General features: G+C 44.6%; 1 protein-coding gene across 7 annotated transcripts in view; it reads left to right on the plus strand.

Moving 5' to 3' along the window:
- The first annotated feature begins 292 nt into the window (after window positions 1-292).
- Window positions 293-27,247, plus strand: part of Vrk1 (VRK serine/threonine kinase 1) — an 86,041-nt gene continuing 59,086 nt past the window's right edge. For 4 of the 7 annotated variants that reach the window (XM_085830645.1, XM_021179034.3, XM_021179037.3 and 1 more), the window contains exon 1: window positions 294-365. In XM_085830645.1, the coding sequence (XP_085686771.1) occupies window positions 320-365 (46 nt within the window). In that variant the 5' untranslated portion in view covers window positions 294-319. Of the gene's footprint in view, window positions 437-27,247 lie in introns of all 7 variants that reach the window. The other 3 variants (XM_021179035.3, XM_021179038.3, XM_021179036.3) reach the window with 3 other exon arrangements.

The raw sequence follows: 27,247 nt of genomic DNA on the forward strand, positions 1-27,247 counted from the left end.
AGCGCTTCGGATATTTGAAATGAGTCTCTTTGTCTAACCGTTTAATAAATCAAGCAACAGTGAGTACTGGTTATATTTATTTCGTTCTTAAGGCTTTGAGAGCCACAGTAACATGTAAAACAGCAAGCGGGCTGCAAACCACACTTCCCAGAAGCCCTCGTGCTCAGAGAAACACGCCCCCATCTCGCCTTTTGGAGGTTCAAAGACTACAATTCCCAGCATGGAGCAAGCGTAAGGACCACAATTCCCGGCATGCCCGGAGAGGTGACAGGGAAGCGCGGTCTTTTTCTTTCCCCGCCTCCCCCGCCGTTCGCAGCCAATGGGAAGGCTCTGTACTACGGGGTGTGGAGGGGACGGCGCCGTGGGTAAGTCGCGAGTCTAGGGAAGCGGCGGGAAGTTCGTACTACGCTGTGGACCGCGAGTTGGCCGCTCTGGGGTAGGGAGCCGTGGGGTGGTGGCGGGACTGTGGGTCAGCCGTCGCTTCAGGGAGGCGCCGCGGCTGGGTCGGGCCTGCCCGGGAATCCTCGCTTCTCTGCCCGATCGCGGAGCTGCCGGAAGCCCGGTTCTAGAAGGCCGCCCGAAGCCTAGCCGGGACCAGGGTGGCTGGGACGGGGACGGGGACGGGGAACTGGACCGGCCGAGCCTGTCACTTCCTTAGCACTGGTGAGGTGAGGCCTCGGGGCACAGCCGCGGCCGGCAGCTTCTCGTTTCCTTCCAGGCTTTGCTCCTCAGGTCTCCACCGCCGGTGCCCTGGCTCCCGGTGCAGTGTCTTCAGAGGCAGCAAACAGGTCTGCAGCCAGCGCCAAAGTTTGTTTCCGACCGTTTCCAGGCCAGGTCGCCTTAGATGTGGAACTGCGCCAGAGTCCTTGAGAGATGGGGACACAAGCTAGTCCTGGTCGGGTTACCCGTTTATTCTATTGTCGTTGACGTTACCCATTCTTTACGTCTGCGTGTGTTCTTCCTTTCCGTCCCTCATCGCTTTTGGAGCAATTTGGAAACGCGATTTTGCCTTTGGGAAGGTGGTGGTTAAACTTAGCGGGTCTCGTTGCTTTCCTTTTTTAAAAAAAAAGAAACAAAAAACAAAACGAAACTAGAACTGACCATCTATCGAGTCTGGAATTCAAAACAGTGAAAAAAAATGTAGATCAGCATTTTATCATCGTTATTATTTTGGATTTTCAAGACAGTTTTTCTTTCCTTCCTTCCTTTCTTTCTTTCTTTCTTTCTTTTTTTCTGTGTAGCCTTGGCTGTTCTGGAACTTGCTCTGTAGACCAGGCTGGCCTTGAACTCACAAGAGATCCTGCCTCTGCCTACTGAGTGCTGGGACTAGACTTGCGCCACCACCACCCGGTTTAAGAGTTCAGGAAAAAGGCATCTCACTTTTTTTGTGACATGCCGCTCATAATGTTTGGGGAAATTTAATTTACAGTTCTGACTGGAATTAAGCACTTGGGCAATTAAGATAATGTTAATCTACCTGGAGAAAGGAATGTAAGTGGACATCACTAAAAATGGCTTTCCCCGTTGTGCTACCACAGATGGTAGACACTGCAGCGCTGCCTTGCTGATGGAGACCGAACTAACAGGAGCGTGGATTGAGGTGGATAACAAGTGTGTTAGGCGTTAGGGATTCCGTATAGCACTGTTATCCAGTACAGATATCACTTTGCTAACTGTAATGGCTGCTGCTTATGCCTGGCGTAGCAGAGATGGTGATTGTTAAACAAATGAGATGGTGGAGTTGATGTGTTAAGCAGGGAGCCTGGCATCTAATAAGTTTGAGTGCCCAGGGAATGGTTATATGGAAAGCTTAGGCTGAGTCTTATTCAAGTATGCATGCATATATTTAAAAATAACAGCGGTGCATTTAAAATGTTGACAGACCCTAAAATTAAATTTCTTACAGGAAATAGGCCAGCTTTTTCCTCTTAACTTTGAAAACTAACATAAAATAATAATGAGTGAATGTCCCAGATGTCTAAGACAAAGATACATATATATATATTTTTTCTTGAGACAGGGTTTCTTTGTATAGCTCTGGCTGTCCTGGAACTCACTTTGTAGACCAGGCTGGCCTCGAACTCAGAAATCCGCCTGCCTCTGCCTCCTTGTGCTAGGATTAAAGGCGTGTGCCACCACGCCTGGCTAAAGATATAAATTTTGACTTTCCCCCCCTTAAAGGCCTCTGTAATAGACATGCTATGAATAGGACTTGATTCGAAAAATAAAACCTTAAGTTATTTTTTATTTAAAAAACAAACATGTTTGGAAGTGGGATTTACCTTGCAATCAAATGCAGATGTGTGACTCCAGGGTTTATGCAAAGGAGCAAAGGCTCACGTCTTAAGTCTTCAGGCAGTGGGCCTGCTGGGAATCAAAGTGCTGTTGACTTGTCAGAGTGGGGGAAGATGATCTGGATGGGTCCTCAATGGATTGGTTACAGGATGACCTTGGAGTGTGTGTGTGTGTGTTTACATAGGACATTTTGCATGCTTGTCAAGGGTTTTGTTTGCTTGGTTTTGTTTTTTTAAGATTTATTTATTTTTATTTATGAGTACACTGCAGCTGTCCTCAGACACACACTAGAAGAGGGCATTGGATCCTGTTACAGATGGTTGTGAGGCACCTTGTGGTTGCTGGGATTTAATCTCAGGACCTCTGGAAGAGCAGTCAGTGCTCTTAACCTCTGAGCCATCATCTCTCCAGTCCTGGTTTGGTTTTTTGAGACAGGGTTTCATCATTAGCCCTAGCTGTCCTTGTTCTTGCTCTGTAGACCAGGCTGGCCTGGAACTCACAAGAGATCCGCTTGCCTCTGCCTCCCAAGTGCTGGGATTAAGGTGTACACCACCACTGCTCTGTTGTCCAGGTTCTTTTTAAAATGGGAGGGCACAGACTGATAGTGAGAGCCACCTGGAGCGGGAGACCACATGGCAACTGCTAAGTGCAAAATCTATTCTTTCTGTCTTACTGTTTGGGTTGGAGAAGTAAGGATATGAGAGGATTTAGAAGGGTTCAGCAGCCAAGCCATTAGCTCAGTGGTGAAACTTTCTGCCCATATTTCTTTGACTGTATTTGCAGTTGTCACTGTAAAGCCATAAGGTCAGCCAGTGTCATTTACTGAGAAAGAAGTCCAAGCCCTGTGTCCAGAGGTTGAAGTAACTTGCTGTATTTCTAAGTGTTGCCTGCAACCTTTGTTCTCAAACCCAAGCGCGTCCGTCCTCTGGGTGGCACACATGCGTGATCTTTATTAACGGTAGTGTCTTGAGACAGGATCTTGATGTGTAGTTTGGGGCTGCCCTAGAACTCACTATATCTTCTAGGTTGGCTGGAGCTTCCTGCAGTCTCCTGGTTTACAAGTGCCAGTGGGGTGTGTGTGTGTGTGTGTGTGTGTGTGTGTGGTGGAGGTGGTGGCAGTGATATGTGTACCTCACCTGGCTAGGCTTAATGCTTTAAAAGAAGCTCTTCAGAGCCTGGGGAGGTCTGAGGTGTGTCCTGACCTCAGAGGGGGTAATAAACTGATCAGCAAGTACTAACTAATAACAAGGACATTTTACTGCCAGCTTAAGAATTTCTTTAGGTGCAGTATGTTTGTGAACTTGGGAAAAATGATGTTGTGAGTCATATTTACTCTTTAAGTAAGGTAGTCTTGTGTTACTAAATAGCAGCTGTTTAGACATCTCAGATATCGGATGGACTATGTGGCTATGTGGAACAGTGCTTATAAATTTTTAATTACAGCACTGGAGAGGCAGAGGTAGGCAGGTATCTGTGAGTTCAAGTCAACCTGATCTACATAGCTTCAGAAAAGCCAGAACTACATAGTGGAGACTGTCTTGAAAACAAAGAAACAAAGAACAACAATACCCACTACCACACAGACAGGTATGCTTATACAAGCTGACTGCACACCTCACAGTCACTAAGGAGGTTGACTACCAAGGTGTTACTGGGTGACATCATTTTATGGGACTCCTCTGTACTCAGTCATTAGGTGGCTGGTGACTGCGTCTTGATGAGTCTGTTGCATCAGCTCCTGTTTCTATGGGTGTCTGGTCCAAGGGATAGGAACCTGTGTTGTAGGATTTATAAACTGAGATGGACATGTGTTTCGAGTAGTACTAAACATGTACATGAAAATCAATATATCAGTAAGCCACATGGATTACGCAGGTGATATGCTAAATGGAAGCTATGTAATTAAATGGCAGAGTAATTGGTTTGAAATTCTCGAAAGTTCTGCCAGGTACTTTTAAAGCATCGATCACACTGATTTGGAAGGAACACTTTCCAGAGCTCAGTATCAGGAACAGAATGGTTGCATGGGAGCTAAATAAACGGTGCCTTATAATTGCTGTGTCTGCATCAGATTTCTCTGTGAATTGGCGGGCTGGCTGCTGTTGGTGGCTGAGCAGAGACACTTTATAGTGGCCCCAAACCAGGAAGAACTCCCTCCCCAACCTCAGGGTGACAGAAGAAAACTGCTGCACGGCTGTAGAGGACCAGGCTCCTCCAGAGAAGGTGTTGGCTCCCAGAGCAGTTTGAATGGAGCCCTCAGACTTGTGCATGAGGAGTGTACCACAGTTAGTTTACGAGCCTGATTCTCTCCAAAGAAAGTTAGGGGGCTTTTGTTTGTTTTTACTTTTATGGAGACAGGGTTTCTGTGTGTATCCCTGGCTGTCCTGGAACATGCATTGTAAACTAGGCTGGCTTTGAACTCAGATCTGGCTGTCTCTGCCTCCCGGCGCTGGTATTAAAGTGCTGTGGGCCACCACCATCACCTGGCTAGCGAGGGGCATGTGAAGGTAAGCTTATACATCATCCCATAGGGAAACTGCGGTATCATGTATGGAGGCTGTACATTCATGAACATGCTCACTTTGAGGTCATAAGCACATTTAACAGTGCAGCCATGAGCTGCTCTCAGCAGACATTTTAGGGCGATAATGAAGACAATTTAAATTTACCCTTGTTCATCTAAAAAAGAGAATGTGATTTTGGTTGTTTGGAAGTTTTTCTTAAGAACCTTAGGTGAAACAAAAGGAAAACACCCTTGTGGTTTTATACTGATTTATTTCCGTGTGAGTGTGGGTCTGCAGGTGGAGAGCAGGGGCAGCCCGTGGGAGCCCGTTCTTTCCCTATACCATGTTGGTCCTGGGGCTTGAGCTCACCTACCAGCCAAGCTGGCTCCTGCCTCCACTCTCACAGTCTTTTCAAAGGCGCAGTGTAGTAGTGTAGAAGCAGTCTGAAAGCTGAAATTTGAATAAGGAGTTAGTTACTAGTGCTGAATTGTCAGTTTCTTGTTTTGGTAATTGCTTATCCATTGTATGGCTGTCTGTCATTTTATGTAGCCATTGAAGGGTGTGGTAATTCTAAATGAGGCTGTTGGTGGCTGTGGTGACTGTTCATTTTCAGGTTTCTGTATGAGTGTAAAGCTTCCTTTTATTTCCCCCTAGAATAAATGCCCAGGAGTAACTGTCGGGTTGTGTGGTGTGTGTGCTCAGTTTAGGAATTGCCAAATTTAGCCAGGCAGTGGTGGCGCACGCCTTTAATCACAGCACTTGGGAGGCAGAGGCAGGTGGATTTCTGAGTTCAAGGCCAGCCTGGTCTCCAGAATGAGTTCCAGTACAGCCAGGACTGCACAGAGAAACTTTCTTGAAAAACAAAAACAAACAAACAAACAAACAAACAAACAAAAAAAGTCCAAAACCCCAAAACAAAAAAACAAAAAAAGAATTGTCAGACTTTGCTCGCACAGCCTCGCCAGCTCAGTCCCGCCTTCCCGAGGCCCAGCTTTTTTTCTCTTTCACTTCCCGAGAGCTAATCTCTACTTACTTGCCTCTCACTTCTTTGATGATGGGACTCTTTCACGTCTTTTGCCCACTTTGTAATTGGATTGTTTGTTTTCTCAGAGCTTTGCCAAATGCATGGCTTGTGAGTATATTCTTTCAGTCCCTGGGCTTGTCTTTGCGTTCTCCTGCAGTGTCTTCCAAGCTCTGTACTTTTGGAGACGTATAGTTCATTATTTAGGGATTGTGTCCACAGTGTTAGAATTCTGTGCTTAGCTCTTAGTCAGGAGAACATTCTTATATTTTCTTGTAGATGTTTCACAGTTTTATATTTTATGTTTCTATCTCGGGTTAATGTTTTGGCCATGATGTGAGGTTTACATCTTTGTTTTTTTGCTTTCCTCTGTGGATGTCCACTCATTCTCAAAACACCAGTTGAAAAGATTTCTCTTTCTCCATAGAACATAGACTGAGCATCAAAATGAAGATGGCAGGAAATGAATGGGCAGTTATGTGTGAACACAGGTGTAGGAAATATGAACACAGGTGTAGGAAGTGTGAACACAGATATAGGAAGTGTGAATACAGGCATAGGGAGTGTGAATACAGGTGTAGGAAGTATGAACACAGGTGTAGGGAGTATGAACACAGGTGTAGGAAATATGAACACAGGTGTAGGAAGTGTGAACACATGTAGGAAGTGTGAATACAGGTGTAGGGTGTGTGAATACAGGTGTAGGAAGTATGAACACAGGTGTAGGAAGTGTGAACACAGGTGTAGGAAGTGTGAACACAATGCAGGAAGTATGAACACAGGTGTAGAAAATAGGAACACAGGTGTAGGAAGTGTTAACACAGGTGTAGGAAGTGTGAACACAGGTGTAGGAAGTGTGAACACAATGTAGGAAGTATGAACAGAGGTGTAGGAAGTGTGAACACAATGCAGGAAGTATGAACACAGGTGTAGGAAATATGAACACAGGTGTAATAAGTATGAACACAGGTGTAGGAAGTGTGAACACAGGTGTAGGAAGTGTGAACACAATGCAGGAAGTATGAACACAGGTGTAGGAAGTATGAACACAGGTGTAGAAAGTGTGAACACAGATGTAGGAAGTATGAATACAGGTGTAGGAAGTATGAATACAATGCAGGAAGTATGAACACAGGTGTAGGAAGGGAGGGAATCCTGAGTCCTAACAAAAATGGAAGTATGTTTAGAACAAAGGTGTTGCGGATAGTCCTGGGGCTAATTGTATTTGATGTTAATTTTGTTCTCCTGTGAGGGGTTTTGAACAAGGAGTGAGTCAGCACTCAGGTGATTTCCTGTAAACCTGCTTCCCACCTTAATGTATAAAATAAAGGCTTGAGCTGGTGATTGGGCAGAGAAAGAGGGGAAGGTGGAGCTGAGGGTTTTGGGGGAGAGAGAGAGAGAGAAGACAGAGGAGGAGGAGGAGGAGGAGGAGGAGGAGGAGGAGGGAGAATGAGGAGGAGGAAAGAGGAGCAGAAGCAGCTGGCCTGGAGAAACTGCAAGTTGTAAGGGGTCTCTTCTATGGGGAAGCTGGTAGTGTAGCGGGAGATCTGCCCAATCTACCATCATGTAGATACATGCGCACAGCATGTGTTCATAGTAATTGAGTTGTGTTCTCATTGCCCAGGCTTATTTGGGTTGGAGATTTACCACAAAGTCATGTCACAGGTAGGAACTGGGTAATTCAAAGCTGCAGTTTAAGGAAGGGCTTTGTGAGTAGAAACAGCTGACTTTGTGGCAGTTTGAGCAGGAAAATGACATTAAAAGAAGATTTTAGGGCCATAGAAGGAGGAACAGGGATAACCATGACTTTCTCACACGCTATCGTCTCGCCAGCAAGAACACATGCGTGAGAAACCAGATCCTTCTGCAGCAACTTTATTACACCAGCTTCAACATGAAGAGGAAGACCCCAAGCACTAAAAAGGCGCTGCTTATATACACCTTAGTGTGGTGTGTCCACACCTGATTGGCTGCTCTCCCAGAGCCTCATCACCACACGCTGGGATGGGTCGTGACTTGGCACAAAAACAGTTTTGCACATGTGCACATTGCTTGTTTACCAATTAGGCCACGCAGGCACAGTGGAAACCGCTTCCCACATCTCCCCCTTTTTGTTTTATTAAAACGAGGCTGGTCTAGGCCTCTGCAGTTATGTCCATCTGCTTTGGCTCCTGTTTTAGGTCGTTCCTCTCATGTCACAGCCTTACCTGTCATATGGTAACCCTATCGCCACCGGGCCCTATGTCTTAGGTTGATCTGTGCACGAGGAAAGTTGCCTGTCTCTGGATACCACAGTGCTGTGTGACAATAACTGCTAGATGGCCTAGGGTGAACTCTACGAGCGAGGCCAGCCAGGTTTTAAGAATGAATTTTAGTGGGAAAATCATAATCACCCTTTCGCGTGCAATGATGAAACCTCAGCGATGTGCAAGGGCTGATCAATGATCATTGAGTCTCTCTCATCTCAGTGCAATGGATCCACAGATCCGTGGGGTGCAAGAGCAGAAAACTCAGATGCCGACTAATTCTTAAACATAGATAACCAAATTTCAGGGGAGGCCCCTTGTTCAATGGCCACAAGTGCTTGAGTGATAACGACCTTGTCACGTTTCTGTTGAGATCTGAGTTTGCAAACCAACCATAGCATAAACACTATCCCACAACATAAGGCTGCGCCAAACAATATAACCCCCCCCCCTCCTTAAAATAATAAAATGCAGAGGTAAGCCAAGAGGTAAAATCTCCAAGGGTCACTGGTTTCACTCTGGTCCCATTGAGGTTCAGGATCTGTATCTGCAGCCTCGTCTGCAATCTTTCCAGCTCCTGCGACCAGTTCCCCTTCAGGTAATTCGATAGGTCTGTAATTCTAATAAAAGAATTATTAATATACCTAACGGGAGTAATGCTGCCCAATTAAAGATAATCTACTCTTATACACCCGTGGCTCTTGAGGAGTTTGTCGTGCATAAGGCACATCCAAAAAATATTCCTTTGCAAAAAACAAAGGCAAGGTAGAAGAATTAGAATGTACCGGTAAAGGTACTGGCCATGATCTTACTATGGCCCACAAAGGTATACTTATCCTGGTCTCAATCATCAGCAGCAAGAGGATCATCTTGGGGTTCATCTTGCTCTTTCACGGTCCTTGTCAGTCGCGTCAGGACCCAAAGTGGATTTTCTTCACCCTGTGGAAAACCACAAATAGCTCCCCGGGATCTAATTAAGATAGGATCCGGGCCATACCATTTATTATCAAGGACATTTTTCCATTTGACCATTTCCTTTGGCCTATCGGGCTCCGAACTATGACAATCAGCCGCAGAGTGACCATGCTCATCAAGATTTAAAAAATTAATAGTAAAGAGTGCCATGGAAACAGCTACTCTTGGTACTGGGGATATTGTGTCTTCCACAATTCCTCTTTTTTGTTTTATTAAATAAGCTTTTATAGTGCAATGAGCACGTCCCACAATGCCTTGTCCTTGTGGATTGTAAGGAAGGCCAGTCAGATGTGAAACATTCATTTGATGGCAAAATTGTTGAAACTTATTAGAGACATATGCTGGCCCATTGTCAGTTTTTAGAATTTTAGGTTTACCCCAAGCACTCCATGCCTCTCCTTTCCTTGAAAGTGCTTTCCACGCCTTAATGGCAGCAGCTGAAACCTGAGCGTATGCTCCCCAATTATAATTTGTCTGATTGGCTGCATATGGTCCCTGACCTGTCAGCAAATCAAACGTCCAATTTCTCTGTTCACCTTCAGCGGCGGCATTAGCCCTTGCTTGCGTTTGAGAGGTGTCATACCATAAGGCTTTCCATTCTAAATATTGTCCCATATTAGTGAGCACAGCCTTTGCCACCATTTGCCAGTCTCCCGGAGTCATGGTCAAAGTAGCAAGACTTTCAACTTGAGATAAAGTAAAATTGGCACTAACTCCATAATTACGCACCGACTCTGCAAGTTCTTTGATCTGTATGTGCTCCACAGTGAACGCGTCCTCCATCTGCTGCCTCAAAGACAGGAAACATCTGTAATTTTTGCCGCTCGTCTTGAGGGATAAAAGAATCTGAGCAAAAATTTTCCACATAAGGTGGAGGGGCACTAGGGCCTAAAGACTGAACAACGACCTGACCTTTGCTTTCATTCCTTTTGGACTTCCTCCTTGGCTCGCTATTTCTACCCTCATCAGGGTGGTATCTTTCTTCCCCATAGTGGGCTGCTTCTTCCTCTAAGTCTTCTTCCTCCGAGGGACTAAGTTCTTCACTTGAGCTTGAACTATCAAGTCCTAAACCCTCAAGTTCTCTTAACGAATAAAGGTTCTTCCTCTCGGGGGACTCGACTCCTTCCCCTTCTCTTTTCTCTTCTCCCCTTTATCTTTTCTCCTTTTTCTCTCTCCCTTCTCCTTTTTCTCTCCCAGGGCGTCCTTTCCCTTTTCTCTCTCTTCCTCGGATACAGAATCCTTGGAAGGGCCTTGTTTCTTAGGTATACCCTTTTTTTCTTTGAGCTCCCAATCTTTTACCCCGCTTTGTTTCTGACATGCTGTCTTGAACCTCCTTCAGCACTCCCTGTCCTGCTTTCACTATAAGGAAAAGGATAAGTGCCGCAAGAACAATTACAGAAGCTTCCATTGCCCCTTCTAATTGTAGAGAAAGACCAGAACCAAACATGCCTCTCAGAGCTTACCTTGAAAAACTTAACCTGGCTGCAGTTCTGAATCCGCCCTGCGAACGGAGGGTCTCCTCAGCGCCGGAGATGGTAAGGCGGTTCCCGGGAAACCGGATCCTTCTGCAGCAACTTTATTACACCAGCTTCAACATGAAGAGGAAGACCCCAAGCACCAAAAAGGCGCTGCTTATGTACACCTTAGTGTGGCGTGTCCACACCTGATTGGCTGCTCTCCCAGAGCCTCATCACCACACCCCGGGATGGGCCGTGACTTGGCGCGAAAACAGTTTTGCACATGCGCACATTGCTTGTTTACCAATTAGGCCACACAGGCACAGCGGAAACCGCTTCCTACAACTCTTGACCTACCACTTTGTGTGACAAAGGTCCACTCAGAAGCTAAGAGTAATATATCATAATGTTGTTAGTCTCTAGTCCATCTCAGAAGTATGTGCTAGCTTTTCACTGGGATGACATGCTTACGATAATGAACTTACAAGGAGGAAAGGTTACTTTGGCTTAAAGAGGTTTTAGTTCATCATTGGTTAGCCCTTTCTCTTTGGGGTTAAGGCAGGGAAGACCATTGTGTGGAGACTGTGGTGGAGGAAAGTGCTCACCCCCTGGTGTCCAGGGAGCAGAGACAAAAAGGAAGAGCCTTGTTTGCTGCCAGTCTCAGTTACAAGGGCGCCACTTTCTTTGGATCTCACCACCTCCTAATGGTCCCAGCAGCTCTCAGCACTGCTGGTGCTGGTGCTCAAGCTGGCCCCTCAGGGACTTCTGAGCGGAGCTTATCCAGAATGTGACAAAGCTCATGGTGTGCTTTAGGCTTGCTGCTGTCCTCAGGGATAGATGTGGACAAATCTGGACTTTGAGGGTCCCTGGTGCTGCACTGCTGCCACCAGCAAGTTGCCCATGGGAAGAATCGATTCCATTGGCTTGTTGTTGTAGATGGCTTTTGGACTAAGGCTCAAACGGTTCTAAGAGTTGGGACCGAGGTGATAAAAAAGAGATGATAAATTGATCCATCGAGGAAAAGTTGTGGAACCAGATTTATTTGTGATGACAGAGCAGGGCTCAGGTGTGTTCTCTCAGTGTGTCCTGACCCGTGCAGAGGGGCGCAGCTGCTCTTCCACATCCTGAGGATCACACCAAATGAGGAATACTCCATCCTCATGTTGTAATGTGGTTTAGTTTCAGGAAGGTCTATGAAGCTCCTGCTGTCATCAGAAAGGTCTCTAGCAGTAGGTTGGTAACTAGGTTGGGTGTGATAGGGACCTGTTATGCATCTATGCTCTGTCCAAAGCTTCTAATTCCTGACTTAAACTACTTGGTTTCTGTTTATCAGCCACTAAAGTTGTTGGTTTCTTTTCTCATACAGATTATACCTTGTCCCCTCCTGCTCATCAGTGGGAATCTCATTTGTTTCCTACATTTAAAAGGTCATGTTGAAAATACATTAGACTCTGTCACTTTAAAAGTAGCCAGCTGGGGCTGGTGAGATGGCTCAGTGGGTAAGAGCACCCGACTGCTCTTCCGAAGGTCCAGAGTTCAAATCCCAGCAACCACATGGTGGCTCACAACCATCCGTAACGAGATCTGGCGCCCTCTTCTGGAATGTCTGAAGACAGCTACAGTGTACTTACATATAATAAATAAATAAATCTTAAAAAAAAAAAAAAAAAAAAAGTAGCCAGCTAACAAATAGAACTTACATAATGTTAGGCAGACTATTTGAAAGCAGTGCGGGTTTTACTTTATTTAGAATGGAAAACCTAGCATTCCATTGTTTTAAAAGTGATGACTTGTTAAGTAAAGGCTTTTGCTTCCTAAGAGACTGGATGGTGTGCACGGATGCAGGGTGGGCAGGGCAGAGCTCTGCAGCCGTTCACCTGTGCTCACAGCTCCTTTCTGCTGACTTCTGAGAAGATTCCCTTCTGTGGTCCAGATCTGTCTACTTACATCCCGAGATCGCTCAGTGTTAACTCCTGATTACCATTCTTCAGTAGTACTGTCACAGAATTTTCCCCCTGCAGAAGAGCAGGCTCTCACAGTGCTGTGCAAGCTGCCCATTTAAAACTATCATTGCTTGGCACCTATGCCCTAGTGACAGTTTGACCAACATGTGAGCAGGCATACTGCCATCCTGACAGATGGGTGTGAGTACAGGCAGCCAAGAAACCATGTATCTGCATCTAGTGTATTTGTTAAGGGCAGGATTCCCAGTTGGGATGTTCAAACGTCTGTCCATCCTGAGCTTTCACGCCTGTGGATAAAGGGTTGTCATCATTAATCCCAGCTCTGACTGCGATTGCATGGGTCTGTAAGGGCTCCTTGGCTCTTACAGAATTAGGTGGTTAGGGACAATCAGGATAGCTGTTGTCTCCTTCACAGGAGTACTTCAAATAATCCTTTCCTCTTTCTTCTAGCCAGAGAGGTTTGTAACAAAGGTAAACCCATTTAGAAATTGCTCTGATATTTCTGGAATGAAAGTGGCTTTGTTTTTCAGACCATGAAAGGTTCCAGAGTAATTTGTTCATGCTCTATGCAGTGATATATGTGTGTGTGTATGTGCACGCGCGTATGTACATACCAACATCTATGTAACTAGAGTCAGATCTGAGATCAAGTATACATTAATTGTGATATTAGGACAACCTAATTCAACATCGTATCAAGGTAAATAGTTCCTAGCTTACAATTGGATGTGAGAATTATCTGTGAAATAAACAGTCTATCATTTCAGTGTACTAGAAGCCAGTGGTAGTTTTTTATTTATTTTTATTTTTTCAAAGTTATCAAAAAACAGTATTTTTTTTTTTTTTCAACTCAGTTCTTTCCATCCTTGGACTTTACCTAGACATCTTCTCTTGTATATGATGGGGGAACTTCAGTGACAGTGGACTTATTGCATCCAGTGTAGCAGTTCTTAGTTCTGGGTTATGGGCCGTTTGTTTTTTGTTTGGGGGCTCTCTGCGTTGTAAGATGTGTGGCAGCCAGAAGAGCAAAGTCACCTTCATTTGAGAACCCCCACTCTAGAGACAGCCTACACTACTTTAAAGAAAATTCTTATCTGTGGAGACCTACCTGTTCTGTCCTTTGGAGCCACGTAGAACTAGCAGAATCCCTTTTTCCATAGCATCCTTTTAGACAGGGTCAGGCATTCTCAGGCAGTCTGAATGGAAACACCTCTAGACTGTAAGCTCTTTGTTTATGATCTGGCTCCAAGTCTGTTCACCAGTGGCTTTCCTTTTTCCCAATTCTGTTTGAGTTGTAGTGTATGAGATAGAGTCATTGCTTCAGGCATGGCTTGGTGCAGAGGACCTGGAGTTCATGTCTGGCAATGTAGTCCCTTTCTCGTGTCAGGAGTGGGTGTTGGCTTTCCCTGCGTACCACATTGTGTTAATATTTGCTGGCTTCTTACCACAGTGTGCACATAGCCTAGAGCGGAGTAAGTCTCCTTTGTACCCAACTGGCTCTTTGCTGTGGCTCTGAATTAGCTTTGGGCTGCTAAGTGTTGAGAGCTTATGTTTTATCCTGTTAAATTTACTTTTATTGCACTATCTAACGTCAACATTTTTAGATATTTTAGAATCCCAATTCTTGGTCAGATTGGACGTTTAATGCTTAAGTATGTGATAATGCTGTCAGCCGAGTCTGGAAATAGAAGGAATGTGCACACACATGCCTGCAATTGGGAGGACTGAGGTGAGAAGCCTAGGGAGTCCTAGGATTCATTCATAGGTAGCTGGGCAGAAAGGCAGCTCAGGAGACCAGGAGGAAAGCGGTGGGAAGAGGGTCAGATGTGAATACCTCATAAGCTGCCAGACAGACTGCTCAGTACTGTGGTGGGTCCTGTATGTGGGACAGGGCATGGGTGCTGTGTTCTGCTCCTGTTTTTGTCTGCCTTTCTGCTTTATCTCTTTAAACATTGGGATATAGACTGCATGATTGTAGCAAAGTGGTTTTGTAATAGTTTCTTTACCAATACAGACGACCATTAAGGCCTACTGAGCAAGAGAAGTGCAGACAGCTCCAGATTGTATGCTCTGGAGATAGATGAAGGTACCTAGTTAAAAGGGAGAGCCCTGCTGTGTCAGGTTGGTGAGGCACAGTGGAAGTTGCAGTTGTAGGACAGTGGTACCTGGCTTTTTCAGACTGCCATGATTGCCCTTCTGACCTGGAACCAGCTGTTAACAGTCAGGGGTTCAATGACAGTCTGCTACAGTATTGGTCTCTTCCTCCTGTGGTGGTGCTGGGGGTCTGACATAGGACCTTGTGCATGCTGGGCAAATCTTCTGCCACTCGTCTGCAGTCCCAGCCCCAGTATGTTAATCTTACATGGACTTTTTGGATCAGAAAGATTTCTTCAGAACCAAAGGAGGAATTTAAAAAACAACCCATTAGTTCTAAGATTTTCCACACTTAGAAAACAGTGTGAGCAAGAAGTCTCAGCTCTGCAGAGCTTTACTTTACAGAGCACTTCTTCCATAGTGATAATCTTCTTGTCTCACAAAACAAATCTTAATTAAACCCACAATCCAGACCAGCTGAGCTTCCCAACAAGAGGTGAAGCCAGTAGATCTATCCATAGCTCTTAGCTCACTGATCGACTCTTACACTATAACAACAAGTACATGTGTGGGGACACATGTTTATTTTAAATATCTAGAGCAGCTGATTATAATGTGTGATACCTTTAGTAAATTCTAGCAGACTGCCAGTTTTGCATAGTGGTTGTACCAGTTCACATTCCTACTTGCATGTGAGAGTTCCACTCACCAGCCATTCCTGCCTCCATAATGCAGTTGGTTAAATACTTTGTTGATTGCTTGAGGCAAGGCTTCACCTTGAGGTGGAAGCTGACTTGAAACTTACAGCTACCCTCCTGCCTCAGCCACTGTGCCCAAGCAGCTAAACAATAAACAACTAAGTGAGCGACTGGGTCTTTCTCCTACTGTTATGAAGGGTTATGTCCCCCACATCTCACTGAGATGCTGGCATTTTGTGTGTTCTCTGAGTGTGAATTGTCACTTGAGTCTTGCCGAAGTTCTGGGTGAACTGAAACTGATCACTTCCTGTCTTCCAGCCAGTGCTCTGGTGTGTCCTTCCTCGTTGGTTTTATGCTGCCTTGTGGTCCTGCAGGTACTCTGGAAGCAGCTCTCCTGTAGCCTACACTGGAGACTTCTCTGACTCCCCTCACACTTAGACTGGCTGCCTCAGAAGTATCTTGCTTGTTGGGCAGTAGCTTCTGTGCTGAGCATAGCTCAGTTCGTCAAGGTCAGTCCAGTGGCTCCCAGTGGCTCTGGCGGGCCGTAGTGAGTGAGACAGGCTGTACCTTTGCTCTCACCCCCTGATAACTGTTAGTTACAGTCCTTTTTGTAATTGTTAGGTCACCTGCATATCTATTCAAATCCTTTGCCCACTTTCAATTTTTTTATTGAATTCATTAATGTTGCAGTGTTTACATTGATTTATTTTTAATCCAAAACTTTTTTTCTCAGTGTTTTTCTTCCATTCTGTTGGGGGAGTATTTATTTTGTAGAATCAGGCGGTTAAGAAAGTTCTTAGGCTGTGCGCACTTACCCCTGGATCCCTCAGGTTAGATCTGCAGTCCTGGGACCATCCCTGGGTATCTCAGATTAGAAATACGCATCTGCTAGTCTTTCCAGTAGCCACTCAGTGGGTCACACTGCTTCCAGAAAAACTGCTGCTCCTCCCCTTCAGACAGGATGGAGAGCTCCTGGCTTAGTGCTTATCTCAAGTTTGTCATTTTGTAGGAGAGAAGAGCGAATAGGAGAAGTAGGCTGATGACTGAGCTTGTGGGGGTGGGGTAGAGGACCAGGATGCACTCAGCACATCCTTAGGAAGGATCTCTTGGTTTCTTGTCAAGATTCATTAAATTCTGGGGCTCCCAAGTAAGATGGGGTTTGCAGCTTCTGGATTGTGTTAACAGAGACTGATGTATGCACCGAGTGCTCATATGCTGCGTGTTCTTGCTCTTTCTATCTTTGTCTTTTGAGATGTTCTTGTAGTATATATAGCTCTGGGTGGCCTGGAACTTGCTATGTAGACTGAGGTGGCCTTGAACCCACAGAGACCAACTTTCTTCTGTCTCTGGAGTGCTGAGTGCAAAGTGTATGTCACACCTGACAGCACTGCTTTCTTTAGTAGGTAAGCTGGTGTGACTCAAATAGGTTGGTTTTTTCTTTTTAGGGATTTTTAGGTGTTAAAACATAAAAATGTCATTTCTGTGGTGGGTTGCTGAAGATTTCTGTTGCTGATAGCCCTGGGGCTAATTATATTTGATGTTAATTCCATTTTTCCGTGAGTGGCTTCGAACAAGGAATGAGTCAACATTTAGGTGATTTCCTGTAAACCTTCTTTCCACCTATATAAATATAAAATAAAGGCTAGAGCTGGTGATTGGGCAGAGAAAGAGGGGAAGGTGGAGCTTAAGGTTTTGGGAGAAAGAGAGAGAGAACAGTGGAGGAGGAGGAGGAGGAAAGTGAACCAGAAGCAGCTGGCCTGGAGAAACCGCAAGTTGTAAGGGGTCTCTTCTATGGGGAAGCTGGTAGTGTAGTGGGAGATCTGCCCAATCTACCATCATGTAGATACATGCGCACAGCATGTATTCATAGTAATTGAGTTGTGTTCTCATTGCCTGGGCTTATTTGGGTTGGAGATTTACCACAACAGACTCCGCCTCTGGAATAGTCTTAGGACACATGGTTATTGATTCCTTGGTTTCTTTTCTTTACATCTTGTAGTTTTGTTGACCCAACAAAAGTTCTGTCAGTATTTTTACACACACAGGAGGACATAGGCACACATGGACACGTAGACACACACACTGACATGGGAGTTTCACGGTGTTGCCCAGGCTGACCTCACAGTTTCTGTCCCATGTGATCCCTCTATTTTAGCTTTCTAAGTAGCTGGACTCATGGGCACAAGCTCCGTGCTTGGTCCCCAGTGTGGTTTAAAGCAGCATCTTTCTGCAGCCCTGAGCAGTGCTTCTGTCCAGTCGTTTGCTCCTTTACTCTGGTCACCACCATTCACTCTGCAGTCGGGTCACGGATGCCAGTTTGCAGTAACGTGCTGCCTTCTCTTGGTTTGCTTCCGTAGTTTTATGGCATTTGTGTGGATGGGTATAGTCTTAGCCATTAGAGGGGTCATTTTATCAACTGTAGACTAATTGTTTTGCAAACAACTTGTTCTGCACTCTGTACTCTTTAAGGAGTAGAAAGGTAGTTTTATAAAAATGAACACCTTGTGTAGGAGGTTTGCTTTGCTTCTTAGTTGTAAGGCCATGGGCAAATCATTTAATTTCATTTAAGCAATTTGCACGCGTATACATTCTGTGTGTAGTACTTACATTTTGTGACTGTTGTAAAAACCAGAGATGATGTGTTTAAGTCACCCAACATAGAGCCTGCTAGGTAGTCACTTAGCAGTGACAGTTTTAGATATGTTCATTTGTATGTAAGAGCTGTGTGTTGTAATTAATGGTTAATTGATTCTTTCCAGTGTAAATTCATTCATTCATATTTTCACTCACTTAGGATTAATTGAGCAAAAATAACTGATGATACTAATATAGGAACATGATCTCAGGATTCAATTTCAGATGCTAGTCTTTACGATATATTACCATTTTCAAGCTAGAGAAGGGCTGTTCTATAAAGACTGACTTAGGCTGTATCATCAAAGCATGAAGGTATGACTGTGCTTTTCTTTTGGGGGTTGATGGTGAGAATTGTTTGCTGCAGTTCCTGCATTGCTTGTGGTGTGACTCGAGGCTGTGTGCAGGGCTGGTTCATGTGGTTCTAGTACAGAAACATCGGCAAGTCCAGAGTAAGCGCGCTGAAGAACTGCAGTTGGCATTAATAAACTACTGTTAATGGGAAATTCTTTAAAATTAGCTTACTTTAAAAATTAATACGCACAATAAAGTCAGTTATAAATGATTAAAGAACGAAGACTACGTTTTCTACCTCTAAGGCATTCTGTTATTAATTCATTATATGTGCACACATTGATGCAGCGTTTCCAAGCCCTTGGAGGTGTCTGTCACACACATCCCAGCATCCGTAGCACTTTGGGGTTGGCTGTCTGCCTTATGTGACTAGGACGCTCAAGACACACTGGCACTTTTCACTTGCAGCTTGTGTTTAGGCCACTCTACGTCTAAGCAGAGACACCTCATTTCCAAAACTGTCTTCTGGCTAGGAGGTCTGGGGCTTGCCGTTAAGCCCAGCACTGTGTAAGCAGAGGCAGGCGAGCCTCTGAGTTTGAGTTTGAGGCTACACAGTGAGGCCCTGCCTCAAAAAACAGCGAGCTAAATTCCCTGTGATGTAAACTGAGGATGCTCCTGGTCTTTTGTTATGCTATGGGATTATATTATGGGATGGTGCACTTGTACAAACAGGATGATTGCTAGAAGTGTACTTGAGGTACGGAAGATGTTATTCACAGATTTGGTAGAGAATGCCAAATTGATGTACCCTTTTTCTCATACTCTTAGAAACTCAGTGTATTTTCTGACTTTGAATTTGAGTACTCTGTAGCTGAAACCATCAACTTAAAAGTAATTTGAATTTGTATCTGTATTGAGTCTTTTCTGCTAGCGTTCATGATGTATTGGTAATGAAGGAGGTCATGTGAAGCAGCAGATAGGTACCTAGCAGTGATGCTCAGAAATGTCTGTTGCTTAAAAAGTAAGCAGAGATTAATTCAGCATCCGGGGAAAACACTTATTTTGTGAGGAGAAAAAGTGAGAGGCAAAGGATGATGCCCCCTGAATCCACTGTATCTTGCGTGGCCTGTGTTCTTGGCCTCATAAATGTTGAATAGAATTTTGAAAAACCAGAGAGAAAAACATACCTATTACAGTTAGGTAAAATAATTAGAAACCAAAATTTTTGTGGCAGAGAAAAGTGAGGTGCATATGTTGCAGATAGCCCTGGGGCTAATTGTGTTTGATGTTAATTCTGTTCTCCTGTGAGGGGCTTCGAACAAGGAATGAGTCAGCGCTCAGGTGATTTCCTGTAAACCTGCTTCCCACCTTAATTTGTAAATAAAGGCTAGAGCTGGTGATTGGGCAGAGAAAGAGGAGAAGGTGGAGCTGAAGGTTTTGGGAGAAAAGGAGAGGAAGAGAGAAAGACGAGGAGGAGGAGAAGAAGAAGAAGAAGAAGAGGGAAAGTGAACCAGAAGCAGCTGGCCTGGAGAAACCGCAAGTTGTAAGGGGTCTCTTCTATGGGGAAGATGGTAGTGTAGCGGTAGATCTGTCCAATCTAGGCACACAGCTTGTATTCATATTAATTGAGTTGTGTTTTCATTGCCTGGGCTTATTTGGGTTGAAGATTTACCACAACACATATATAGTCTGAGGAGTTGGGAAAAAGAAACGCCAGTGTGAATGTAGCATGTGCTCTTCTTTTAGAACCCATTTGTAGCTCCCGCTCAAAAGACCTGGAAGTGACCATCTTATACAGTGTTATGGCAGTAGCACGCCATTATTGGGATGATGTTAGGCCCAACACCCAGGCCTGTGACAGTCTTGGCCCCCGTTCAGGCTCCAAACAGTCATTTTTCAGCTAAAAGGAAACAAAGCGCCCTGTAGGAGTGGGCTGAGGTTTGGGACAACAGTGTGTAAGGGGACCTCGAACATCTTTCTCCAAGGCTTCTGGGGCTTCTCTAAAAGGTGGTCAACTTGAAGGTTGTTCAATAGTTCAATAGTTTTTGAATAGTTTAGCAGCTGTGTCACAGTTTGTATTGAGAAATGGTGTCGTCATCCCCAGAGTTCAGCTTGAGGAACTACTCAGTTGAGTTCAAAAGAAGTTTCAAAGAATCTTGTGTTTTTAGGGAGTCTCTGATTTCATTTTGGCCACAATCATAGCCACCCTGGGTGCATGTGAGTCGCAGGCCACAGGTTGAAGTGGTCAAGAGGAAAGAGCATCCCTGGACTTGAGCAGCTGGTCTGCACTCACAGGGAGGCCACAGGAAGCGAGTTGAAGCAGAAACAAAACCAAGGTTGCTACTGCCTACTGAATTTGCAGCCAAGGGCATGGCTGCTGGTTTGCACAACCGGATACAGAGTGGTGGAGCTGATCCATGTGACAGGAGCACTCCAGACAATCTTCTGTTCCTAGGTTACCAAACCAGTGCCAAGTCCAGAGAGTCCAGTAACTTCTGTCCTGCCCGGTAGTGTGCGCCTGGCCCCTGCAAGGAGCAGTGATTGTACTCTACCTGCAGTGTTCATGGCAGCCTCTTTCAGTGAGTGGCGCACCAGAGCAAGCACAATATAAGCACCAATCCAAAACAAGCAAAACCCTACAGGATTGTAGGGCCACCTTGAGTGTATTGCAAGTCCTGACTTTATAGGACAGATAGCAGAGGGTGAGGGGAGACACAGGGAGGTGGCACTGAGCTCAGGGAAACTTGGGTCCCAGGTAGCAGAGTCACCCTGTGAAGAGATGCCTTGGAGACAGTGGAGAGAGTGGACTGCTTACTAGATGGTATTGAGAGGTGATTAATTTTGTCAGGCAGTTTGCATATGAGGAGCTATGATGTCTGGGGTTTGCTAGAAGATGAAGATGGTTTCAGGAGGGACTGGTGGACGGCTGTTGAGGTGGTGAGTACTGTGGGGCTGTGCACTGTGTCCCTTTCTGCTCACTCCTCAGTTCTGAAATCCCTGGAGGAAGCTGCTGTGAAAACCAGGTGTGCTGCTTCTGCAAGCCGCCCATCCGCCCGTCCTTGTCGCTTTTCTTTTTTAGCTGGCTTTTGTCTAGTTTTCCTCACAATTTAAAGGGCTCTTTCAATAATGTGAAACAAGCCTTTTGTCATGTTTTGCAGATAATTTTCATTTGTCTTTTGAGTTCATGGTGCTTTTCTTTTTGTTTTTTTATAACCTGTGGTTGAATTTCCATTTTTATTTTGTCAATTTACCACTTTTCTTTATGGCTTAAGTGTTTTTGTGTGTTTCTTATAAAAAGCCTTTTTTTCAGAGACTTTGAAAAGTTCTTTCATGTTTTCATGAATTTTTAAAATGACTATAGCACACGACTGATGCATTTTCATTATATGGTCGTTATCATTTTCCTAGCATATTTGGGACTATCCTCCTTAGAGCTGTGCATCAAGAATATTTCGGGGTGAATTCTCCGCAGCTGTCCTGGGAAGATATTGATAGGTTTAACGAGGATTCCCAGAAGAATAACTGTGGACAGTTACTGGAGGGTTCAAGAAGTGTGTAATATGTAACTAACTTCTTTTATTAAAAACTAAATACTGTGTAAAACATTGGCGATATACTTGAGTGGCTAACTGGTGAGACGTTTTTGGCATTGGCTTTGCCCAGACATTTCTTCTAGCGCTTTTCCTTGAGTTAGGGTCAGGAGCTGGCCCCTCCCTGGAGGCAGGCTTGTACCCTCGCAGCTCTGACTCTGTGAAGGACAGCATGTCAGACACCCATGTTTCTGCACGGCCTTTCTCACTGGAGTAGGAATCTTGGGGTGGATTATCTTCTGTACACATCAGGTTAGAAGAAGCCTGTGGAGGGAGGCCTCTCATTCCACGGAAGGGCAAAGGAGGAGGAGAGAAGTGGCTTGAATTTGGGTTTGGAATGAACGCACTGAGTTTTCAGTTAAATGTGAGTTCTACTGTTAATGCTTCCCCTTTAGAAACGAGTTAAGGAAATACGAGGTGAAGAAGTGCATGTATTTAAAGTATTTTACCCTATAAAAATTTTACCTTCTCTTCTCTTCTCTTCTCTTCTCTTCTCTTCTCTTCTCTTCTCTTCTCTTCTCTTCTCTTCTCTTCTCTTTGGTTTTTCAAGACAGGATTTCTTTGTGTAGCCCTGGCTATCCTGTAACACACTCTGTAGACCAGGCTGGCCTCGAACTCAGAGATCCCGCTCTGCCTCCTGAGCACTGGGATTAAAGGCGTGTGCCACCACTGCCTGGGGTGCTAATTTTCTAATGCAAGTGAAAAATGGGACCAGAAAACATTTTTCTCCTGCAGTGCCCATTTCCCTTTCCCAGAATTTGCAGTGTGAGTCATCACTTAGCTCTTTCCAGCTTAGGTGTGAAGCATCGTAGGTGTGAGAGACGTTGAAGACCCATCACAGTTTGCTCAGCTTAATGCCTTCAGGAAGAGTCTGTGACGATTCCAGAGTTTGCATCTGTATTATCAGTTTGATACTCACTCGGTTTATGTAACAAAAGTACCATCTAGCCATGGATACTGCTGTGCTTTGGTTGATAGGAATAGACTAGAACACTGGCTGCCCCTAACAGGAGCCCAGGGTTCCTGTATGATAGGTTTTAATGCCGGATTGTGTGTGTGTGTGTTGTGTATGTGTGTATTTACTTACAGTTTCTTTTTTTGTGGGGAGGGATGGGGTTTCGAGACAGGGTCTCTCTCTCTCTGTCTCTCTGTCTCTCTGTCTCTCTCTCTCTCTCTCTCTCTCTCCTTCTCTATTTTTTTCTCCTTACAGATAATTCTTTTTTTGTGGCGAAGGTTAAGATTTTGAGACAGGGTTTCTCTATGTACCCTTGCTGTCTTGGAACTTGTGCTGTGGACTAGGCTAGCCTCAAACTCATAGATTCATCTGTCTCTCACATACTGGGATTAAAGGCGTGCACTTATGCCCAACTTTACTGATATTCTTTTTTTTTTTTTTTTTAAAGATTTATTTATTATATGTGAGTACACTGTAGCTGTCTTCAGACACACCATTAGAGGGCATCAGATCCCATTGCAGATGGTTGTGAGCCACCTTGTGGTTGCTGGGAATTGAACTCAGGACCTTTGGAAGAGCAGTCAGTGGACAAAATCAAACAGAAAGAAGACAGTCTAAACCACAAGACGCACACACAGATGCAGATACATACATTTACTTGTACATACTGAAGTCCTATAAAAATATAAAATCAAAAACCATAATCTATAAGCAAAAGACCTGTGAGGGGACTAAATGCCTAGACAAAGCACTGTGAGTCAGAAAACCTTCAAAGATACCCTGAGTTTGTTTTGTGTTGGCCATCTACTGCTGGGTGTGAGGCTGTGAGGCCTGCCCTTGAGTGTGGTTTGTACACCCAGTGAGACTATTGAAGAAAATGAACTTTTCCTTTGCGAGTGGCTATCAGTTGGAAATAGCTTCTGGGTTAGGGATAGGGGCTTGTGTCTACTCCCTCTGTCAGCACTGGGATCCTGTTTGATGTACATCTGTGCTGCCCTAGTCTGTGTTCAGCCATGTTTCAGTTGTGTTGTATCTGGAAGGTTTTGTTTCCTTGGTGTCTTCCATCCCTGTTCTTTACAATCTGTTTTCCTTGTTTTCCACAAGGTAGTTTGAACCCTGAGTGAGGGGTTTGATGGAGACATTTAGGACTGAGTCTTCCGAGGTCTCTCGCTCTCTGCACATTGTCTAGTTGTGGGTCTCTGTATTTGTTCCTTTCTGCCGTAGGAGGAAGCTTCTTTGATGGCTGAGCAGGCCTTGATTTCTGAGTACAGAAGAATGGTATTAGTAATTTTATTGCTGTGTTCCTTTAGCATAGCAGTAGTAGTTGGTTTTCTCCTAGGTCCACAACTAATTAGCAAGTGGGTGGTTGCTCCCACAGCTCTGTGCCACCGTCACAGCAGTGTATTATGCCCCATTGTAGACTGAAGGTTTGTAGCTGGGTTGCTAAACAGCTACACCTTTCTCCTCTAGTGTCTTGCACGGTGCCTTCCTGTAAGTGTGGAGGCTCTAGGTAGGCACCAGCTTGGCTTCTCCATGGTCAGTGAGTTATGGAGGGGTTGTCTTCAACACCTTACTGTCAGTTTGTAGAGAGCACTGATTGCCTTGGCAATAGGTTGGGGTGTGTGGGAGTTTCCATGGGGCCACTTTGGCCAACAACTCAGTTAGATGTAACTGATTCCTGGCACTGAAAGTTTCCCTTGGTGGTGAGATATGTCTAGTTGGGGCCTGGTGTCCCTGTTCTTTGATTCCATTTAGATTTCTTTCATATATGTACATACTTTAAAAAGCTTTTACTGGGGCAGCTTTCCCCGCGCCCCACCCCTCAACCGGCCCTTAGTTTTAGGCGTTCCTCCCTTACCTTCCGTCTTGTCGCCCCCTTTTGGTTTAATTCTCCTCTCCCAGTCTCTTCTCCCTCATCCACCCACCCACCCACAACTGTATATTCTATTTCTCCTTGCTTGGGAGACCCTTACAGGCACCTCCACGTCCTCCATATCTAACTTCTGTGGTTGTCTGCTTATCAAAGACTTAAAAGAGCTGACATTCACATATATGCTAATACATACCATATCTGTGGGGCTGGGCTACCTCACAGGATGACTTTTTTACCTGGATTTTTTTTTTTTAAACAGCTGAGTAAGATTCTATTGTGAAAATGTACCAGCTTTTCTTTATCCATTCATCTGCTGACACATCTAGGCTGTTTCCAGTTTCTGCTTCTATGAATAGAGCAGCAGTGAACATAGATGAGCAAGCCCAGCACTTAATTTTTTAAAATTATGGTTTGCTTCCCAGCACAGTGTGCTGTCAGAGCTGCAGCAAGGACAGTGGTGACCTAAGACCACACAAACAACAGGGCAGACAGCAGCAGCAGTCTCCATGTAAGCTTCAGATGGTATGCATGGTCAGAAGTTTATCATGGTAGGAGTGCTGCCCCGTTACAACCAGAGACGCTGTTTGAGAGACAGGCTTGGTCCTATCCTCTGCTTTTTATCAGTGGAATTGGATTCTAAGCTCATTCCCACCTTAGTGTAACTTGTGACAGTGACACTGCAGAGCGCTTATAACTTTGGGTTCAAGATTGTTAATATTCACTTTATACATGGAAAGTATGTTGAAAGGGAATTTATACATATTAGCAAAAAGACAACAAAACATTGAAACCTGTGGTAAGAACTAGGCTGGTGAGAAGGCGCTCTCTGACTTGGGTGTTCAAAGAGCTGTTCCATTCTTGCTAAGTTGTCATTCATGTTCACATTCCAAGATACAACTGTGCCTTGCCATCATGTCACAGTTCTGCTGCCTGCAGTGCCCTCTGAACACAGCCAGCCTTCTCCCCGATGCCCCTCCCTGGCTCCGCTCATCTCACAGGGTGGAAGGTGAGCTGAAGGGAACGGAAGCGCTTCATCCATTGTGACAGGAGAGGAGGCAGATCTGGAGACTGAGTTGGATGTGAAGTGAGTTTAAGTGGTTTGTACACTTCTGAAACCTGTAAACGAGGTTATTGCATCATTTGCTGAGAATTACAGATCAGAAAGGGGAACTGGGCATTCTGAGGAAAGCCAGAAGGGTGTGACATTCTCAGTTTAGAAAGCAGTTGCTGAGCCTTTGAAAGGATTGCCAGGATCTACTGCTGTCTGCTGTGTACAGTAAGCATAAAGCTGGAATCAGGTAGTTGCTTGTGAAGAGCAACTGGAACGCTATGCTGTCTATAGAAGTTCCTTTAGTTCCTGCAGTATACAGTCTATTATAGAGAACACAATTCCTGCATCCAAGGAGCTCATAAACAGAAGGGACGATGTGCCTGTGAGAGGCTGTTTCTACTTTACAAGCCCCATCTTCCTGAGGCGGCCTTGAGGAATGGGAACCGTCTCTGAGTGTGTACAGGAAGTGTGTAGGAGAGTGGCTGGTGCAGAGGTGTTGACACCATGCCCAGTGTGGTTATGAATTTGTAGGTCTCAGTGAGTGTGTTATTGTTGAGTCCATTCAAGCTTTTTTACCCTCTCTCCAGCCTTTTTAAAAAAACCTTCACCAAATTTGAATCCAGGACTTGAGAAAGTGCCCGTTATCTAAATACAGTATCGTATTGTGATAAATATAGCCATTGAGATTTTAGAGCTATTCACAAAACTTTATTTTAATATTCATAGGGAACTTTTTTGGACGGTTATCTGAAAAACTGAAGACCATTTTATCATCAGAACTGACTATTAATTAGGGTATTGTTTCAGAAATAAAAGTTGATCTGCTGCTAAAACTCTATTTGAATATGTATGGTTCCAAGCTTGCTTTGTGTATTTAATAACTTTAGTACTATAATCATTCTGTTTACAATTAAATTTTGGTGAATATGCTAATATAGACTGTAACCGTGGGTGATTTCAGCACAGGGCAGTGTGGATTTGCATCTTGATGCACTGTTCAGTTACATCTGCATTCCATTTAGAATCAAAGGGAAAGGAAATGGTCAGATTATGTAACCATCATGTGATGATGAACCCACTCTCTTGTCTGTTGCATAGGCTGTTACTACAGAAGGCTTGAGCTGAGTGTTCTCGAGTTACACAGAGATTGAACCTTCCTACAGGTTAGCTTTTCTGTGTATCCCTTACTAGAATTCTGCCTCAGGGCTGGAACTGGTGTCGTTATTAGAAGATACCTCTAATGCGCTGTAGTAGTTGTTTAATTGAAATCAGCGTCTGCAGCTCTTTTGAACACTAACTCGCCTAGTAAGGCAAGTACTTGTGCTTGTCTTATTTTTGGGAACTTGGGTGCTAAGGTTTAAGAAATTGTCATTTTCAGATATTGCCTGCAAAGCAACAGTAGATCAAGACAGCCAGCCTTCCTGTTCTCAGACACTAGGCCTCCTGTTGCTCTTAACTAAAAAATAAAAGGGGTTTCTAGTGCAGTGGGTGGGAAAGGGTCTAGATCTCAGAAAAAGTTGTCAAGGTTAGTTCTACCACCTGAAACACACACCAGGACAAGCCTGTTTGGGGCCGGGATGAACCGACAGAAAAGGC

This window comes from Mus caroli, unplaced genomic scaffold (assembly GCF_978045245.1).
Source record: "Mus caroli unplaced genomic scaffold, Mus_caroli_1 scaffold_14, whole genome shotgun sequence".
NCBI lineage: Eukaryota > Metazoa > Chordata > Mammalia > Rodentia > Muridae > Mus > Mus caroli.